The sequence below is a fragment of the Prunus mume genome, linkage group LG6 (genome assembly GCF_029339155.1).
Source record: "Prunus mume cultivar Tortuosa linkage group LG6, ASM2933915v1, whole genome shotgun sequence".
NCBI lineage: Eukaryota > Viridiplantae > Streptophyta > Magnoliopsida > Rosales > Rosaceae > Prunus > Prunus mume.
Genome location: NC_142703.1, coordinates 20,586,826 through 20,608,017, shown reverse-complemented (window position 1 = coordinate 20,608,017; position 21,192 = coordinate 20,586,826). Strand labels below are relative to the sequence as shown.

The following is a 21,192-nucleotide window of genomic DNA, read 5'->3' as shown; positions in this document are numbered from 1 at the left end:
CCATTTACAGAAGTACCACGCTGTCTCCACTTCGATTGATTTGATTTGCTCTAAATAATTTTTTTATATTATTTGTATATTTGTTTGTTTTTTCTTTGTATTTCTGGGTTTAGAGGCAAGTTCTCTTTGATTTTTTTTATTTATGGTTCTTTTGTTTCTTCTATCTCTCTCTTATTTTTCCCATATGTCCAGAAACTCACTTCCTCTTTCTAGTTTTGTTCAAATGGTTTGATTTATATGATGGGGTATCTTTAATTTCCCTTTTTTCATTCCACATTTACTCAGAGTAGTTGGATCTGAAACTTCATTAATTTTATTATGCAGTCTCTCTCTCTCTCTCTCTCTCTCTCTCGCTCTCTATGTATATATATATATATATAGTTTGTGTATGATCGTTTGATAATGACGAAGTGATTTTATGTGAAGGGGTTTCTGCATTTTCCTTGTAATTAAATGACGAGGAGGAAAATCCAGATCAAGAAGATCGACAACACAACGGCGAGGCAGGTGACGTTTTCGAAAAGGAGGAGAGGGCTTTTCAAGAAAGCCCAGGAGCTCTCTACTCTCTGTGATGCTGAGATTGCTCTTGTAGTCTTCTCCGCTACTGGGAAGCTCTTTGAATTCACCAGCTCCAGGTATTTTTCTTTACCATAATTAGTATAAATATACTCAAAGTACCAAAAGAATTAACATAATTATTTTTCTCTTTTTAATCTGTAGACAGCACATCCTAAGTTCATATATATATATATATGGAAGAGATGCTGATGGGGAGAATGATAAAATAAAAATTAAATACGTACGAGGTACTATAAGCTGGTTATTTTTGTTTCTACTGACAATGATTAAAAATTATATATCTTCATTAATCTTTCAACCAATCATCACCATGAATAGAAAAAGGTTTAATTAGAGGAGTAATTACTATAGAAGCAGTTTAATTAATGAAGACAAGGAGTACTAAATGCTTAATTAAAACTTTTATTCTTTCTAATATTATTAATGTAAGATCATATAGATGATCTTTGTATTCACTGCTCTCCAACTAGTGTTGTAATCTTGTATCTCTAATAGGACCACACATTCTATGCTCAGATTTATTCATTTAATGAAGAAGATTCGTAGACCACAAATTCTATGCTCAGATTTATTCATTTAATGAAGAAGATTCATAGACCACACATTCTATGCTCATATTTATTCATATAATGAAGAAAATTCATATACTTATTAGTATTTTCATTGTCATTGGTCTTAACTCTTAAGATCATGTTTGGGAATGATTCTGGATAGACCGTAATCACTTCTAGGGAGAAACACTTCTCATGTGCTTCTCCATATAATCATTTTTACTGATTTTAAGTGATTCTCGGGTGCTTCTCCATATAATCATTTTAAAGTGATTCTCCATATAAGTGCTTTTTGGTCTATCTAGAATAACTCTCAAAGGAGCCTAAGTTATGTTCTTATAATGATTATATAAACCTAGCTAGACCAATCCTATATATATAATCACAATAGTTCTTGAAATTATATTACTTGCTAAGATTGTGACAGCTTGAATAATGTGCCATCGATCAAACTACTATATGCATGCAATCATAGTATAAAATTACAGAATTTATTACACAATACGAACATAAAATAAGCAAGTTTTCATTGAAATGCAAACTAATTGAATTTGATTTTCTTTATGTGTAAAGCGTGCAACAAGTAATTGAAAGGCATCACCTGCTTTCTTCCGATTTTGACAAGTTGAATCATCCATCTCTTGAGCTGCAGGTATATATGTATGATGTTGTCGATTACTACTTCTTTTTAGCAATGTCTTTCTTTGTCTTAGATGACCAAATGATATGTTTTCTATATAATTTAATATTTTAAATAAATAAAAAAGAAAAAACGAAACTTAAACATTTGTCGATTTAAAATCATTCCTTCATTTCGGAAAATGGCAGGATTTCTAGGGCCTTCGACTCTCATGCACATTCACTCAATTTTTTTTTCTTTTGAAATCATTACAATAAAAGAGAAAATGTGGTCATTTTGTAGTAAATCAAAGATTCTGACAAGACACCTTATAACCTTGAAAACCAAGTAGTAGTACCATCCATAGAATAAACATCCTCCTTTGAACTTGACACCACCAGCTCTAAAAGATAGTGACATGTCAGTAGTACCTAGCAGATACCTCAAAACCCACTTCACTGCCACAAATCAGCTTTCTCACCGCTTTCAGCAACTGCTACATTACTTTTGGTGTTCAAGGTCATGTAAGAGTCCCTAACTTCTTCCCATGAGCCAGAACCAAAGCTCGTTTCGAAGCTTTTCAACAATTATTGGAGAAAGTCATTGCACATCCTTTACTATCCAACTGACCCATAAATAAAATGTCTTCTTCAAACCTAAAATGTCTAACATCATGCAATGTCCATATAGAACTGGTAGGTAGCTTGATATGCACATTACCCCTTCCCACAATGTCCAAGGGTTCATCATCAGCAAGATATACCTTCCCAAAGTTTCATTTCATATGTTTTTCCATGATTTCATGATGTGGTGAAGAATGAAATGAAGCTCCCCAATAAAAAAAAATGCACGACTCCAATGGGCTATCAACACTCAAAATTTTAGTGTCCTCAATGAATCCAAAGGAGTTGGCTCCTTGTGATTCACTCTTGAACGCCCTATAGTGCTTCATATGACCGATCACAGTGACAACAACCATAGAACCACTTACCAGATATTGATTTACTTCTTCCCCTACATGGACCTCTGGATTTTGATCTAACCAATTGATCTAGCTCTTGATCATGTATTGAGTGCAGCTTTAGGTTATTCTTTTTTTTTTTCTTTAAGTCTTATTTCTTCGCTTAGAATAATATGAAGATCCTCAGTGAATACCCTAAACCCTAAACCCTAATACATCTCAGAGAAAGCTTCCATCAATTCAGCAGAATTGTCTTCACGCACAAAACGTGAAGCCTCACCTCATTTGTGAGAGTTAACAGAATAGTCCCAAAAGCCTTAGCGTCAACCTCTTCCCAGTCTTATATTGTCATACTCTCATGCTTCTTCCTAGAAAAAGGAGATGAAATTTCCTATGCTTTAGGTAATCATCAAGCAGCTATCTCCATAGCACAAATTATCTGCCCTCGAACTTGTTTACTTTCCTCTTAAGAGCCTTTAAGTTCATCTTTCCCACTCAAGCCTGAAATTTTGATATCAGTTGTTAGGAAACTGGATCATTGATCTCCCATATATAACAAGTGCAAAACAATATAAATGAGATTTAAAAATACAAAAGTAAACTACAAAAGAGTTTACAAGGTTTACTCAATATCAACTACGTGGTTGGATTGCTACGAGATTATCACTATAGAAGAAGAAAGTGAAACAATTACAAACAATCAAGTGTTTTCCTCACTCACTAATTAAAGTATGAAATCGATGCTTCCGCCGATCAACTCTCACCTTTATCTCATCGGCGGGTCACAAGATCAACGATATGGCTACCTAAAAGTCTTATTTATCAAGTAACTTTAATTAGCATTATATGGGTAGGAATGGGAAGCAAATGAGGAATCAAATCACAAGTAGGGGAAAGTAAAACATGTAATTCGTGGAGCATTTGCTCACCAAGATTAGGTGACCGGACTCAAAACAGAACCTTGAACATGTCCGAAGTTCGAATCGTTCTCTCCCCTAACAAAAAATAAAAGAAAGAATGATTAATCACATAAAAATTTCTATATAACTTCAATAAAATATAGTACTTCTAGCCTAACCAGGTGGAAATAATTACTGATGATAACAACGAATGAAAATTCATCTTTGTTGGCAGTAATTTCAAAGATTAATGCGTAGTATATGAAGAGTTATCATTTGGAGAGTTTAACTATTATTAATCTAGTTTATTTAATAAGTGCATGAGTTAGCGGGATCAATGAAGAGTTTCTTTTATGAGTTAGTATTAAACTAAAGTTCTGTTTGGGAGTACTTTTGAAATGGTTAAAAGCGCTTTTTGACAACTAAAATCACTTCTGACAGTGTTTGGCATAAGAGTTTAGAAGTGCATCTTGGAGAAGCACCTGTTATGTGCTTCTTCAGTGAGCGCTCCCAAGTGCTTCTTCAATGGGATTTCTTTTGAAAATTTCAACATCTTTATGAGCAAAAGTACTTATTAGAGAAGCAGTCCCAAACGAGCCCTAAGTTAGTGGGTTTAAGTGGTTTAGTTAAAAGAAGACCTTTAAAGAAGGCTTGCTTTTGTTTTTTGTGAGAGTGAGAAGTGAATAGAGTGAAGAAGTGTATGAATTGAAAAATTATAGATTTGTATCGAAATTTTAAGTAGAAATGAGTTTTCTTGAGGATAGGAGCTCTATATATGTAGGGTTTTACTACTGTTTCTTTAATTTGTTGTTATGCTTCTACACATTAAACACATTTTATACTTCCGCTGTGCGTATTTTCCAAATCCACCAAAAATCTTTGAGTTTGGTGATCCATTAACAAGAGGGAAACATGGTATTTTTACTTTCCTAACTGCTTCTACATCTTGCATATGAAATTATTTTTCTGAAAGAAAAAAAATTCATTGAACTGCAGTCCTTTTGTATGTCTCAGCTTGAGAGCAGTACTTCCGCCGGCATTGAGCAAGGAAATTGCGGAGAAAACACATGAGCTGAGGTATATAACGGCATCCATTATTACTGTTTATAAGTTGGGATTTAAATGTACATCACTCTGGCAACAATAAGGGGTGCCTCCTACAACAGGAAGCTAATGGGAGAAGAACTCCAAGAACTAAACATGAAAGAGTTGCAGGAACTAGAGAAACTGCTCGGATCAGGATTGAGGCGTGTTAGAGATGCAAAGGTTTGTTTTTCTCTCAGTTTGGTTGATTTATTAATTTTTGTGGCTTTTAGAAATTCTTCAACGTACCCTTGCATATAAACATTTTGTGTTTCAGTGTGAAATTGTTCTGAAGGAGATCACCTCTCTTAAGTGGAAGGTCAGATATGAAACCTTTTTTTTTTTTTTTTTCTTCTTTCAAGGAATTTTGCGCCAAAGTTTGAATGATTAACACTGATTTGCCAATACATTTGCTGTAAATGATGAGATGACAATAATAAAAAAGTACAAACTATTTCAATGATACTGAGACAAGTTGCTGAGATCTATAAATACATGGCATATAGCAATTACACAAGTGATAAAAGGTGAGAAAATAACTAGGATTTCATTTGGATATACTGATTTGGGAGAGATTTAGAGGTGTAATTGAAAACTACTAGTGGAATTTTGATAATGTATTTATTAAAATTGTTTCAATAATAGAGGCGTAATTAAAACTTTAACAAAATAAATTGACAAATAGGGCTGTCTTTATATTTGCGGGATTCCTCAAATAGACGTTTTGTTGGATGTACTCTACATTGTAATTCGATAATTCAAACCGTCTATCTTATACATCTCTATTAAAAAATAATTCTTACAAAATAACTCAGACAAATTGGAAAATGGTGCAACATTTGTTGGCATTAAGAGTAAACTTTCCTAATAATTTCTTTTTCCTCCTCCACCGTACTCTTGTATTCGCAGGGATCCCAACTTATGCAAGAAAACAAGCGATTGAAGCAGGTAATGGTAACTTTCTGACCCTCCTGGAGAGCTTCTAGGGATCTTAGATGATGATATGAACGGCTTTGATTCAATTTCTTTAAGTTTACTTCTTGTGTTTTTTCTTTTCCAATTAGTGATGATGAATGTCTTCTTGGCACAGATGGCAAACCGACAGGTCCAAACACTTGAACTTGAACAAGGCCAATCCTCCGAGCCAATAGGCAATTTCATCCATTCAAACCCTTCGCAAGACCACGACAGCTCTGACACTTTTCTCAAGTTGGGGTTAGCTTATTCCACTCGCTTTTCGTAGAAGATTAATGAAGTTAATTTAGAATCCAAGACAAGATTTGGGTTCTAATACTTATTTATGTAATAATGTACTAAACAGTTCTAACTGCATTAATCTAATGGCTACGATAGTTCAACTCATCGAAGAATATTTGTTTACTTTGTCAATCTCACCGCTTGTGCTTTGAAGCTCCGAAGCGGTTTTGATTATCGGAAAGTGCTTTTAGCCCTTCTGATTTAAAACTAGTGCCAAACAGATTCTAGATGAAAAGATATATGCTTCTATTTGCCTATAAAAGCTTCTCTTACGCCATGCAGGTTAGCTTTTCCTAGCGGGATATGAAAGATGGAAAGCTCATGAGGAGAAGATCAGTTGAATTATCTCTTGTTGAAGAAGACAAGTCGCAGTACATATATATTTATTCAAGACCAAAGCTTACAGCCTTGAATATATAATAAGCTCTGATATATAAGTCATATTTGTTTTTACAATTTGATATTTAGCCTAAAGATGAGTATTTGAATATTATTTTTAGTTTCCAGGGCTATGTATATGGTCAAGTTTTGCCCTACTTCCGTAATAACTGAAAGTATGTAAACAGTGGAAGGTGTTGACCCTATTTTCGCTTGGAAAAATTTGTTCAAGCAACAGTATAACATAAATGTAAGAGAGAGAGATGTGCTTAGTTTCTGTACTGAAAGAAGGTTGTCATGTTTTATAGAATTAATAAAATAAATGTGTGTGTGTGTGTGTGTGAGAGAGAGAGAGAGAGAGAGAGAGAGAGAGAGAGAGAGAGAGAATGGATGGCAATATTCCCTACGGGTTAGGGTTTGTGGGACTTAGACCCTAATGGGTCAGGTATAAAGAATAGAAATTGGGTATGGGATGGGTTTGGGGAAATTTTTGGATATGATGATCTTTAGGGCAGGGTAGGGATGGTATTGATCCCAAACCTGAACCCAAATCCGCCCTATTTAGAATATATTATTTATTTTTCATATGAATATCTTGTTAAGTGACATTTAACTTTGTCCACGACTCTCACCAAATTTTATGTTACAGATTATTACATTATATATTTAATTCAATAACATAAAAATTGCAAGTATAAAACAGAACTTTTGTTATTTTTTTCTTATTAAACTTACGTTTTTTATTGATATATTTGTAATGGGGCGGGGCGGGGGATTCGTTCCTTAACGAAGGTGAGGATGAGAAATCCCCGATTTCAAAATTACGGGTATGGAGGCAGGGATATTAGGGAAGAAAACTTAATGGGGATGGGGATGGGAATGGCATACCCATTCCCAATTTGCCCCATTACCATCAGAGAGAGAGAGGGAGAGAGCCCACTCCCGTCGAGGCCTATTTGCATGTTCGTATACCTCATAGAGGCCCATCAACATTAACTTTGTGGCTCTTAAAATGGAATGATGTCCATAACCATAGTGATCGGAAACAGATGAGCTATCCAAACTTGGGTAATTTTTGGAACTTTTGATATCCTATTTAAGTAGGGAATTCAAAAACTTTGGTTTTAGGATTCTCAAATTCATTTCTTAAAATTCAAAAAATTGTTTGGTATGTAATTTGAAAACTACTTCTAGAAAAAAAAAATTTCTACAAAAAATGGTTTGTTCTATTTTCAAGTGTTTGGGCATTTTTAAGTTTGGACTTTCAAAATTGGGCCTATCAAACGAAATTTTTGGATTTTAAACTCAAATTATGTTTTTAAATTTAAAAATTTGAATTCAAATAGAATACTAAACAATGTAAATCTCATCTTTCAATTAAGATTTTACTTCATTAAAGGTTTAGTGTGAATAATAGTTAACAACATAAAAATTTGGATTTTCCAAAGTTCTTAGAGCAAAATGTTGCGCTCTTCAAAAGATAGTCTCTCTTTTCCCGTTACTTCATTGGCTTGCTGCTCTGGTCATATAGAATCATACCATTGGGAGAGATATTCAACACTTTGCTCGCTCATTTAAAGATATAAAGTTTAGACTATCTTCCTAGCGGATGCCTTAGATTCTCTTGGGCATTCCATGCATTCATCTCTGGTTTGGCATTATGAACTTCCTGTTTATAATTATGTTATTTATGTGTTTAATAAATGTGGTTTTGGTTATCAGGTAGTCTGTTTCTTCACATACATGTCTATTTCACCGAGCATGTTTCTGAAACAAAAAAGAATAATTAAACATTAAAAAAAAAAAAAAAAAACCAAAGTTCAGTCTTTAATCACATGCACATGCAATCCCAACGATTTAATTGAGTCACCAATTTTTGGACACTACAATTTCTTATATATATATATAAAGCAAAAAACAGAGAATGGTGAAACATTCAAAATACCAGAAAATGCCCTTGTTCAAATATTAAGAATTAAAATTATTAATTAAATTGGTAAATTCACACTTTTTTATATTAAAAAAAATTCAAATTAAAAACAAATCATATAATAGGTCCTACTTTTATGGAACATAACTAGGAGTGGCATTTTAAACCGAAAAATTAGAACCGAACCGCATGTATTTGATTTTTAAAAGTATAGCCGCACAGATGATGAAGTTGAATTCTACAAGGAAATGGAACATATGACAACTTGTAAGTAATTAGTTTATTTATGTTAATGTTATTTATGCTTCTTCTTATAATAACATGTACTAAACTATGTTGTTTTATTTGTAGATTATATTGGTGCTCAAACAACACAACGAGGTTCTTCAAATCCACTCACCACCAACACTTGAGTTTGTAACTTTAATTTGTAACATTTGTGCATTGCAATTTCCTTTTAGTTTGTAACTTTAATTAACTTTGAATTTGATTTTTCTTTTTTGTTGTAACTTTAATTCATTTTGCTTTGCATTTTCCTTTTGGTTTATAACTTTAAAGGATTTGAAATTGGAATGCTTGAGAAGTTTAACTTTAATTGGAATGCTTGGAATTGTAACTTTAATTTTCTTAGGTTGTGAATGCTTGAGAAGTTGAGAAAATTGTGAATTTATATATGTTTGAGAAATTGAGGTTGTGATAATTCAAAATACCAAACCGCAAATATACGATTTGAGTAAAATTCGCGGTTATCGAACCACAACCATCCTAAACATAACTATCTATATTATCTTTCTTAATTCTAAAAATTAAAAAAAACCAATTGGCACATACGGTTATTCATTATAAAAATAAATAAAAATCATAAATGAACCCAAATATTCAATGTTAAAACAATGCCACGTCACTTGATGTCTCGGGTATAAGCCACGCGCGTAGGCAACGGTATCCAGCGCTATTTATATGCGCTAGTCTTGTTACTTTCCGCTAAAGACCCGTTCCAAATCACACATTCTCTCTCTCCTTTTCTCCATCTCTATTATTTTGATATCTCTCTCTCTCTCTCTCTCTCTCTCTGAGTTAATTCTGAAAGTCTGTAGTCGCTTGGTTTGTTGCCATGGATGAAGAGTACGACGTGATAGTTCTTGGGACGGGTCTCAAGGAATGCATTCTCAGTGGTCTTCTCTCCGTCGATGGGCTCAAAGTAACTCAATGCTTTTCCTTTCATTCTTTCATTTTTTTAAATTTGTCTTATTTTCAAGAAGTATATATTATTGGGTGATTCTCTTCCTATTTTTGAATTGATAGTTAATTAGATGGTTACGTACGTACGCATATGGGTTAGGTCAGTTGCCCAACGCAGTTGCCCCATTTCGATCCTCCTCTTAGTCTTAAAGTAGTTTAAAATATCGTCTTGTAAAAAAAATGTAGACGGTTATGTGCTAAGCTCTCACTCATTTGAAGTTGTTCCAAATTGACAATTCCTCACATTTGTGCATTTGCCCTTGTTTTGGTTTTATGTTTGAACTTCTAATCGTCATAGGTAGAATTAGTAGAAAATATATGATAATGTAGTACTTAAATTAGTATATGATCCAAGATGATAAACAATGGAGCAATTGATTCATCTTGTAAACTCCAAATAGTTAGAACAAGGTTATTTTTATTAGGAGTATTAATGTTACATGCACGTAAATCCCAGAGAAAAGAAATATTACCTACTAACTCTTAGTCTAGTTGTATTTTTCTCCATGTTCGTGGATGAGGTCTCAAATTTGAGTAGCCCCTCACCTGATGAAGAAAAAAAGTCCCAATAAAAAAAATTGTTGCAATTGATTAATCTTTCTGAGGTAGGAGTCAGGACCCTCTCACATAGTGTCCTACTTCTCATTAGTATTCATAGATACATTCTGGATCATCTTGTTTATAGGCCACCTTGATGTTTGATTCTTTTTTGTTTTCTTTAATATTTTGATTCCTATTTGTATTTGTGAATTGAATGCTGCCCACTTTTTCAGTACAGCTGATGTTAATCTTGAAACAGGTTTTGCATATGGACAGAAATGACTACTATGGAGGAGCATCTACCTCTCTAAATCTTAATCAGGTACGTACTTACCTCTTCTTACATAATTTTTCCATTCGATCCAGAAACACATCGGTAAGTTTGTGTTCATCTGATACGAAGAACTTGCAAGAAATTGTTGAAAAGAGTTTATGGTTATCTTTCAAACTTTATATTCTGCTCTCTAGCTTTGGAAGCGGTTTAGAGGAGATGACAAGCCTCCGGAAAGTTTGGGCACAAACAGAGAGTACAATGTTGACATGATACCAAAGGTACTTGGAGTTTACCTTAATTAGTAACTTTTAATTAAGAGATCAAATTAAGAATGCCTGATTTTTAGTTTTCACATTGGACCTCACTTTTCATCAGATAGGCCGTGGCCGTGTCTTAATTTCGTTATGTTTTTCTGCCTATTAACTTAACACCTTGTTCTTAAGGTTGTAATTAAGTTTGCTGCCTTCTTTCCCATTTCCCCTTACAGTTCATGATGGCCAATGGTGGTTTGGTCCGTGTCCTGATCCACACAGATGTCACCAAGTATCTAAACTTTAAGGCTGTTGATGGTAGCTTTGTGTACAACAAAAAGAAGGTACATCTATATGATATATGTTGCTAATATCAAATCAAATCTGTTACATTCAAGGAAATAGATCTTACATCTCCAAGAGTAAACTTATTAGAATTAATGGTTTTAGATCTATAAAGTTCCAGCAACTGATGTAGAAGCACTAAAATCGCCATTGATGGGACTATTTGAGAAGCGACGTGCTCGAAAGTTCTTCATTTATGTTCAAGACTTTGAAGAGAATGATCCCAAATCTCATGAAGGGCTGGACTTGAACAAAGTTACTGCAAGGGAGGTTATCACGTATACTTACTGTTCCATCTTCTTTTCTTTCTTTCTTCCCCAACCATGCATTCATTATACTTGAGAACTTATGAATCACTCGAATTAGTAATAATTTGTACACTAAAGTCTTTTGTGTAGTTTCACTATTTGTACTGCCTTGTTTTATCTCTTGCACATTTATATATAGCAGTTAGCAAAATGGTATATATGATGTCTTATTGTGAATTTCACAGTTGATTGCTCACTCCATTGAATGGCATTTATTTAGATGACTAATGTGATATTAAATTGTAGGAAATATGGGCTAGAAGATGATACAATCGACTTTATTGGTCATGCCTTGGCACTTCATATTGATGATTCTTACTTGGATGAGCCAGCAATGGAGTTTGTGAAGAAAATGAAGGTTCAACTATGTTCTGCTATATGTTTTGAAGTGACCTGTTTTAAGAAAAATCTCTCAACTGTATTCTTTTCTTTGTCATAAAATACATGTGTAGTTATCAGTTCTCTGCTTTCGCTTGAGCAGTACACTTAGAAGATGTACCGTTGATTGGTATCCTGATTGTTTTGTTATAGCAATTTTAAGCCTCTGCACAGCTACTATCTGGCCGGTTCATCAAGCGATAATATTAATTTATAGAATGTTGCTTGCTTCTAGTCCCGGTAGTATATAATCTAATAGGAGTTAAGCCAACCTTGTTATACTTGATGATTTGCTCTTTCTTGGAGATTCACGATGGAGCGTTAAATGATGGTTAAACAATTTATTTAAAAAGTGAGCGTGGAAAGGAAAATGTTGATTTGAGATTAAGCTTACTCTTGATAAGCACTTGATAATTCTTATATAATTATACAAGCATTTGTTTTGTAAAGCTCTATGCAGAGTCTTTGGCACGTTTTGAAGGAGGATCACCTTATATCTATCCACTATATGGACTTGGAGAGTTGCCTCAGGTCTGTTTGCAGCTCTAATTACATAAAGATGTACTGTGCAAATATTAGTTTCCTTGCTGAGCGGGTTAGATATTTCAGGCATTTGCACGTTTAAGTGCTGTTTATGGTGGAACTTACATGCTCAACAAGCCTGAGTGTCAGGTAAGGTTGTCAAATTTTTTTTATATCCAGAAAATTTTATCTATGTGGTCTGGTTTGTATGGTTTGCAACATTGTGATGCTTGCACAAAGACCCTTGTGCCTTTGTATGTGTCTCGGTGTGTGTTTAAGAAAAGTGTTTGGTTCTCATTCTTTAGAAACCTTCAAGTAAAAGGTGCTCACTGGGCACTAAATTTGCCTGTTAAAGCTCTAGGAAAGTTCTCTATATCTCGTGCAAATGGTTTGCACCTTTTTTACGGCTTGTCATGCTGAAGAAGTAAATTTGTCACTGCATTTTAAATTTCTTGTGTGTTGCATTTGTTTTGATAGTATTATGCTTCGGATTATAGGTGAAATTTGATGATAATGGGAATGCTATTGGTGTGACCTCAGAAGGAGAAACAGCTAAATGCAAGAAGGTTGTTTGTGATCCATCGTATTTGCCCGATAAGGTATCCTTTGTTTAAACATTAACAGTATGAGTTCCATCTATCTCATATCGCATGATCAATGTACTAAAAGCTTGTCAAAAAGATCAATGCTATGCAAAATCTGTCAAGTCTGGAACATTCTACCTAAAGCAGAATTTTACATCTTGGGCTTTGTTCATGTGGTTTTTAACTGCTGCTGATGTAAAAACAGGTACGGAAAGTTGGAAAAGTTGCTCGTGCTATATGTATAATGAGCCATCCTATTCCAGACACCAATGATTCTCATTCAGTCCAGGTTATTCTGCCACAGAAGCAACTTGGTCGTAAATCAGATATGTGCGTGGCTAGTACACACATTTCCTGTATTTTGTTCAATCATGGAGTTGAAATTAATAAGCTTGCCTCTGGAATTAAGATATTTATTATGGGCTCTAGAGCAACACTGGCCACTTTGGTCTTGGTAGCTCTCACCTATTTTCTCCTTTACGATTCGTCCTCAGAGACATTATACTCAATTAGTTGGTTGGAGTTAATGAAAAATGTTGTTCGAAGTCGATACTGAAAACTAAACTAATAATAAGACCTTATGCTCTTGACCATGTTGGAATCCTTTTTACTGCTCTCCTCTTATTATTATGATGAATAAAATGACAATACCTCTGGAAATAGGAAAAGAGTATTGAAAAATCCTGTGTAAGCTGAAATCTTTCTTAATCCCTATCTATATGTACCTGTGTTATTTATTAGATCATAAGCTGGATCAGAAAATAAATATGAAAAATGAACATACTATGATACTTACAGATTCTGTTGCAGGTACCTATTCTGCTGCTCCTATGCTCACAATGTAGCTCCAAAAGGAAAATTCATCGCTTTTGTTTCGACAGAAGCAGAAACTGATGATCCTCAAGTTGAATTGAAGCCTGGAATTGATCTACTTGGTCCATTAGATGAGATCTTCTACGATACTTATGACAGATATGTACCCAGTAACGACCATCAAGCTGACAGTTGCTACATATCTTCTGTAAGTAGATATAACTATGTCTCATTTTCAATGGAAATTTTTAATTTTCATTGTGGTTTTGAGTGTTGAATTCCTTGCAGAGTTATGATGCAACTACGCAATTTGAGTCCACAGTAAAAGATGTCCTGGCGATGTACACAAAGATTACTGGGAAGGTAACCTTTAGTATTCATTGAAGTATATTATTTACATCATCCAAGATTAGGCAACTGTGTCACAGTTTCAACCATTATGTCAAACTTCTCTTGTGAATTTAAGTTAATGCTTGTATTATCTTTAGAGACTGACAGAACATGGGGCAAAGAGCAATTTAGATGTGGAGCATGACTTTGTTAATTAAGTTTAAATTTCTTCTCATGACAAATATCGTTCTCTGTTTTGAATGATTCAGGCTCTTGATCTTTCGGTCGATCTAAGTGCTGCAAGTGCTACTGCTGAAGAATAAGATCTTTCAAACTTCTTCACAAGCTGCATTCTTTTAGCAGGAATACTACTTGTTTTTTAGATTATAAATTCTAACATTCTTCATGTGAGAAAGCTCGGTATTTCCCTTCTTTGTTTTGGGGGGGTTTGGAATTTTTAATTGGATTTTTCAATTTCAAAAATGTGGATTTAATTTATTAGCCTGAATCTCTAATAAGATTTTCAATAACTTTCTGATACATCAATCTTAATACTTGTTAATAAAACCAAATGACTCTTACATAATAATTCTTGTTTCATAATTTGAATAAACCAAAGCATACAAACACCAGATAATTGCAATTTTTTGTGCTTCACTGTATTGTGTTCTATTTATCTGATAAATCAATTTTGCTACTTGACTTGTGTTGCACTGCTTCTTATATTAAGGTGCTTGTAATCTGTCTTTTATTTTTAATTAAGAGAGTTGTCTAGAGCTGTTTTTCTCTTTTTTCCCCGATTTAGACAGATCTTTGTATGAGATATTGTCTTACAAAATTTAGTTCAAGTTTTTAGTATGGTATCAGAGCAAGTTCAATCATGGAAAACATGAATAAGTTCGTGTAGTTCCAAGATTTGATGGCAAGAGCAACTTTCAGCATTGGCAATTGCAGATGGAACTCTTTTTCAAAGTCATGGAGTATGCAGATGTTGTTAAGAGTGGATTCAACTTATCCAAGAGATGTTGTTAAGAGCTATGATTTTCAAGTCCCCCTCCCCGAAATTAGATTAAAGTAGTTTAGACTATTGCATATGGACAATTGGAGGTGGTTTCTACAAAGTACATCGGATGTCTTGCTGGGCTTTTGAGTCTTTTTATTTATATGAAATAGTATTAACAATGTTTTTTTTTTGTATGAAATGGTGTTAACAATATTCTATTTGTATGAAATGGTATTAACAATGTTTTTTTTGTTGGTATGAAATGGTATTAATAATGTTTTTTTTGTATGAAATGGTATTAACAATGTTTTTTTTTTTTGTATGAAATGGTATTAACAATGTTTTTTTTTTTGTATGAAATGGTATTCACAATGTATTTTTATGACATGGTATTAACAATGTACTTCTATGACATGGTTTGTAGAGGTTCGATGGAGAAGGAAGGGTTGTGAGGATATGGCCTTGGTTTTTGTGGTTTTTCTAGTACTTAAGTTTGGTTTTTTTTATTTAAATATGGGCTGGGCTTGTTTTGGGGTTTTTGTGTTTTTTGTATTGAGCTTCTTTTAAGTAGCAGTCATGTAATTTATAGGAAATTCAACACTCATTTTGTATGTAGTAAATGGTTCTTGGGTATGTTTCTAAAATGCATTTCATGTAGTTTTTTTTTTTAAATTTCAGCCCTATTTTGGGTATATTACTAAAGCTTCCTTATCTTTTCTCTTTAGTGGGTGGATTGTAATTTGACAAAAATGCCTTTTTAAAGTTGGTCATGTGAAGGCATGTGACAAATTTGAAGGAATGTTTTGATGTTAGATGACAAATTCATATGTGGACAAAAAAAAACGAAGGACTAATTGATTGATTTGAGTGTTTGTGAACTAAAATGAGGTTTACAAAAAGTTCAAGGATCATTTGTGATAAAAATTAGCGTTGGGCATAGTTCAGTTCGAGATTCTCAAAAAATTGGAACTTGAACCGAAAATGAAAACCGATTTAGTCCCGTCTAGACATGTCTAGTTCTGGTTCGATTCTTGTGGTTTCCGGTTTGGGCCTAAGCCCAAAAATTTATTATATAATTTTTATTAAGACCTGCCCAAAAATTTATTATATTACAGACCTGCCCAATTTGTTCATTATCAGATATGCCCAAGCCCAAATTTGAACTTCCACCAAGCTTTTAACACATCAAAATCAATCCAACTTCGGTAAAATATAAATTACAATCCAAATTCAATCCAACTTCAATCCAACTTCAGAAAATAAGCTCCAAAATAAATTATAATCCCACTGCAGCAAAATATAAACAAAATACAAGCATGCAATAACTCCACAAAAGAATGTAGTCTCAAGTGTTGCAACTCACACAAAGCTTCATTAAATTCCTCCTAACATTGAAAAGTAACTGGAGCAAACTTGGTAGGTGTAGATGAACTCATAATATCTATATAAAAAAACATAAACTCATTAAAACATTAGTCAAATATACAAAATATATAATACATTAATAAAGCACAGAAAATTACAAAGAAATACTTAATTCAATCGATTCATAGAACTCTATCTCTTGAATTGTTGGCTCATATTGTAAAGAGGTATGTCATCCGAACTTAACCAATTTTGAGAGTAAATTAAGGCCTCCATAATCTTAGGAGTCAAAGAAGCACGAATTGAATTAACTACCCGACCACCCGTGCTAAAGCATGATTTTGAAGCCACCGTTGATACCAGGATGGTGCGAGCACATCCTTTGCAATAAGTGTCAAACCCAAATACATAACCCCTATTCAATTTCCACCACTTCAAAACATCCAATTCGTCAACCACATCTTTAATAAGGTCGGTGATGTACCTATCAATCTCATGCTCCAAAATCACAACATCATTTGCTTGAGTCTCTTTTCTCCAATTTTCATTCATTTCCTTCGTTTCTTTCCCCTTCGGCTTAGGCTACTACTTGTTGTATTCATGGTAGTAGGATCACTAGAACAATAACTACTACTTTGAGTGGATGGTGGTGGTATGGCATACACCCGATGAAGCTTCTTTAAAATCTCTTTGATCTCATTCTTCTTCTTAACCGCATCTTCTGGATTTTCAAACCAGATCTTCAAGATAAACTCCAAGTTCCCCAATTTGTATTGAGGATCAAGAACAAGCGCAACCATCAAAATTTGGTTCAATTTATGAAGGTCACCCCAATACTTTTTAAATTTCATCTTCATGTTAAGTGTCATGTCCTTCAAAACATTGGAGGTTTGGGTTTCACTTAATATTTTCTCATCTTCCATTAACAAATCCTCAATTTCTTCTTCCATTGCATTCAAGTCGTGAAATGTGGTGTGGGAAGCGGGATGCAAAGTGACACTCATTTTCAATGTAGTATCATAAAATACCTTTAGAAAAATTCACAAAAGTATGAGCATTGTTCCAATCTTCATTAGTTAGTGGCCCTTCCCTCTTTTTTTAGAGTAATGAGATATAATCACCCCATCTTCGAGAACCAGTTCAATCTTCACCAAACCAAGAAATATATGGGCCTTCATCATCTTCTCCCTATTCTCCAAAAGGCTTTTTCAAACTATAAAGCGGCTTCCAACATCATATATATGGAATTCCATCTAGTTGGCACATCCAACACCACAAGCCCTTTGCATTTAATTTGCTCATTCTTAATACAACTCTTAAAGTCCTCTAATCTTTCGGGAGAATATCTTACATACTTTATCGTATTTCTTATACACAATATGCTTTTCTCCAATTTTTTCAACTCATCACGAACTATCAAATTCACAATATGAGCACAATACAAAACTACTATTTCCCTAATGATCCATTTTCGACTTCAAGTAATCTATTGCCTTTGTGTTTAAAAAAGCATTATCGGCCGTGATGGTTAGTGTCTTCTTCATACCCCAATCAAGTAAACATGACTTGAAGAGTTTACCAATTGAGTTCCCATTGTGATTGGAAATGACACAAAAGTTCAAGACTCTTTTGTGCAAGTTCCAATCTCCATCTATGAAGTATGCCGTGATTACCATGTAATTTATGTTTTAAACACTTATCCAAATGTCTGTTGTGAGGCATACTCTATGTGGTGCTAATTATTCTTTCAATTTTTGTTTCATGGCATCATACATTGTCATGAAATGCCTCACAAGTGTCTTACGAGATGGCACTTGAAAATGGGGGTTCAAAGAATTACAAAACCGCCTAAACCTTTTTTCTTCAACCACACTAAAAGGCATATAATCCATTACTACCATTTCTACACATGTCTTTAACCACTCTTCTTTACCGATGCACCATTGATGTAAAACTCCCATGTCCTTGGTCAAAAGATAAGAACTTTTGCCTTTTATCTTTCAGGAACCCTCCCGAGATATTTCTTACATAGGTTTCTCAATATGCTTCCTCAAATTTGAGGTTCCATTTCTACTAGAGTCCGCCGCATAGCTAATAGAGCAATACTTGCACCTAGCTCTCTTCTTAGTAGTTAAATATTTGCTCCCATCCTTATTCACACTCTCAAACACATCATCATATCTCTCAAAGTGATCTCATACTTCCAATTTTTCTTTTCTTAGGCCGGAATGAGGTAATGGTGGAAGACCACTCGGTGGAGGTGGTGTTTGGGCATGAAGTGCACTTTGAGTTGGTGTTTGGGGTTAGGGTTGAGGGATGGAGTAAAGTGGGTAAAGGTGTTGATGCATATGAGGATGCGGACACGGATGTGGATACGGATGCGAATGCAGATGCAGATGCAAATGTGGATACGAATGCGGATGACAAATCAACTTCACTATTAAGTAGTGTCATGCACCTCTCCAAATGGGTTTCGACTCATTCATGAATTCTTTAAGAAACAAAAAATAGCAACTTAAACATAATATTAACCCAAAACAACACCTTAATTATTAAAAAAATAAATAAACATTATACAATCCAACTAAACAAAACAAAACAAAATCTTAAATATTAATGCTAATTTCATGCTAATTTAAACATGATATTAACCAAAAACAACACCTCAATTAAAAAAACATAAAGTTAAACATTATACAATTGAACAAAACAAAACAAAACACTTTAAGTATATAAAAAAATAATAATAAAAAAAAACTGAAAAAATGTTTATTTTTAATTTTTAAACATGATATGTCAATTTTTTTAAATGTTAACATGATATGTTAATTTTTAATTATGTACAATTTACCTATAGAAATTAATGTCCACTTCATTTGAATTTAAATTCTAACAACCAATGAAAACACTACAGACATGATGACACAAAGACAATTAAAAAGTATAGAAATTTATTCACAAAGACATGATTAAAAAATTCTGGAGAATTTCAGCGGAACAAAACCTCTCTTACTAAGAAATTCTTTTTTTTTTTTTCCTTTTTTTCAATTGGGTTCCAAATTTCAGTTGCAAAACATCAAATTCCAAATATGCTCATTGCTCACAATCAGAGAGAGAGAGAGAGAGAACTGCTAGAAGTTGTGAATTGCTGTTGGATCTATGAGAAATTTCCTACTAAATCTAAGCGAATTGTTGCTAGAGTACAGAGAGATTGGTTAGAGAATCGAAAGTGGAAAAGAGACAGATCGACTGCGTGCATGACTGTGGAGCGACGAGAGAGAGCTTTGGCAGACAATGACTGTATGAGAATGAGGATGGCTGAGACAGAGGTTTCACGTAGAGAAAGGTTTCAGCGGTTGGGAGAGAGAGGAAATGAAATGGGAGAAAGGAAGAGAGAAAACGTAAGTCACGTTAGAATTTTGTGATGATCCTGTGTATGCACGCCTACGATAACATTTTACACAACCAACAAAAAATGCCCACGTGTTAAACTATATATAAAATATAAAATATATATATAAATTAATTGTATTTGACCGGTTCCTTGTGGTGGAAAATCGAGACCGAAACTAGTTTGAACCAATCCATTTCTAATTTGTCTCGATTTTTGACTTTTTTGGTCAACAAAGTTTTTTTGGATTTTTTCAGTTTGGTTTGGTTTTATTTTGTGGTTTTGCTGTTCCAATGCCCACCCCAAATAAAAATCCCTCAAATAATGTGTTAATGAAAGAAAGGTGAAGAATCTCATATGTGTCATAATCAAGGCCTATAATATCAATGGTGTCTGTGAGGTAAAATACCTCTAGGCTGAGTTGGGCCAAAGCACGGTGTTAGTGGTGGAGCTGGGCTCAAGCCTGGTCATCATATATTTTTCCACCCCCAACTTGTGTGGTCTTGTGGCCCCATTGGTCCATGAGCTCGGGCCCGATGTGCATGAAGTTGATTCACGTGTGTTCACTCAAAGGACTTCTAGTCCTAAAGAAGTCGGTATGTTTCGAGATTTCACAAAGACAACTATCTAAATGGAGTCCTATTCACTCGTTTTATGTTTGTTCCTGTGATGGTAGGGTAAAGTTCCCTATTGCCTTAAAAATCATTGAGTGATCAGCAAGTCAACTTTTTTTAGTGTGCGAGCGTGCCACTGCTAGCAATGAAAAAATCCTAGCAGACTTCTTAAGAATAGATAACTTGCACCCCAAGTTACTAATTTCTAAACAAGCGATTGTGAATTTGGGTGAGGAATATCTCTCAAGTAAGTTCTTTTCTTACCTCAGACTGGTGAGGACTTTACAATTTTTCACATGACAAAAACTGGTAGTTGGCCAGAATAAATAATAAGATAGTGAACTGTTTTAGGTAGAAGTGCCTTTTACAAAACTCAAAAGGGAAAAGCCAACTCTAGAAAGACAAAAAAGAGGCTGGACTTTCATTTCTTTCGAGATATAAGCTTCGATCCGGGCTGGACTGGGTGTGCTTGTGCTGGATTGGATCAATAGCTTCAACTGTTAAGTTTTTGTAAATCGATGCCAATGTTGAGTTTGGCATAGCTTTAATCTATTTCAAGCCCTGGAAGGCTTTTCGAGCAGGCGAAGTGCGGCCTTTTCAGTCTAAGAGGCGTAGTGGTGGGCTTTGAGGATTACTGAGCCGCATTGTGGTACTGTTCTACTTAATCAAGGCTCTCCATAAATTTGTTGAGGTTTTCATATATGTAAAAACCGAGCTCTGCTTGATTTGACTTTCTTTGAACCAAATTTGTAACGAGAGAAATCTCGTTTTGAATGACTTATTTTTCTAAGTCAGTGAGCTGGAGCTAGAAGTTTTGATTTATAGCTGGCTTCTTTCTTGTGGCTCAATGAGCTTTTGGTTGCTTCAGTTTGTCTGAAGGTTTTTGAGATCAAGTGATCATTTTGAGTTTTGTCTTTGATTGATTTTTTGGTTGTCCTTTATTCTGTTCACCTTCTCTTATATTTATAAGAAATG

At 34.2% G+C, this 21,192-nt stretch overlaps 2 protein-coding genes across 2 annotated transcripts; both read left to right on the top strand.

Moving 5' to 3' along the window:
• The first annotated feature begins 453 nt into the window (after positions 1–453).
• On the top strand, positions 454–6,256 carry LOC103335885 (MADS-box protein SVP-like). Its single transcript, NM_001326510.1, is given in 9 exon segments — positions 454–635; positions 1,704–1,782; positions 4,606–4,645; positions 4,647–4,686; positions 4,776–4,875; positions 4,970–5,011; positions 5,602–5,640; positions 5,783–5,907; positions 6,232–6,256. Coding segments are annotated over 9 exon segments (672 nt in total).
• A 2,987-nt stretch (positions 6,257–9,243) lies between these two features.
• LOC103335884 (guanosine nucleotide diphosphate dissociation inhibitor At5g09550) lies at positions 9,244–14,392 on the top strand. Its single transcript, XM_008238918.3, has 13 exons — positions 9,244–9,458; positions 10,299–10,361; positions 10,508–10,591; positions 10,801–10,908; positions 11,015–11,187; positions 11,464–11,575; positions 12,046–12,126; positions 12,205–12,267; positions 12,615–12,716; positions 12,907–13,031; positions 13,512–13,722; positions 13,803–13,877; positions 14,114–14,392. Exons 1-13 carry the CDS (start codon positions 9,372–9,374, stop codon positions 14,165–14,167), a joined length of 1,338 nt encoding a protein of 445 aa, XP_008237140.2. The 5' UTR covers positions 9,244–9,371; the 3' UTR covers positions 14,168–14,392.
• Positions 14,393–21,192: the final 6,800 nt, after the last annotated feature.

Bases quoted from the DNA above. Each gene is read 5' to 3' on its own strand.
- LOC103335884 (XM_008238918.3), top strand. From the start codon at position 9,372: ATGGATGAAGAGTACGACGTGATAGTTCTTGGGACGGGTCTCAAGGAA. The intron at 11,576-12,045 runs GTTCAACTATGT...TGTTTTGTAAAG, and splicing joins AGTTTGTGAAGAAAATGAAG to CTCTATGCAGAGTCTTTGGC. The intron at 12,127-12,204 runs GTCTGTTTGCAG...TAGATATTTCAG, and splicing joins GACTTGGAGAGTTGCCTCAG to GCATTTGCACGTTTAAGTGC.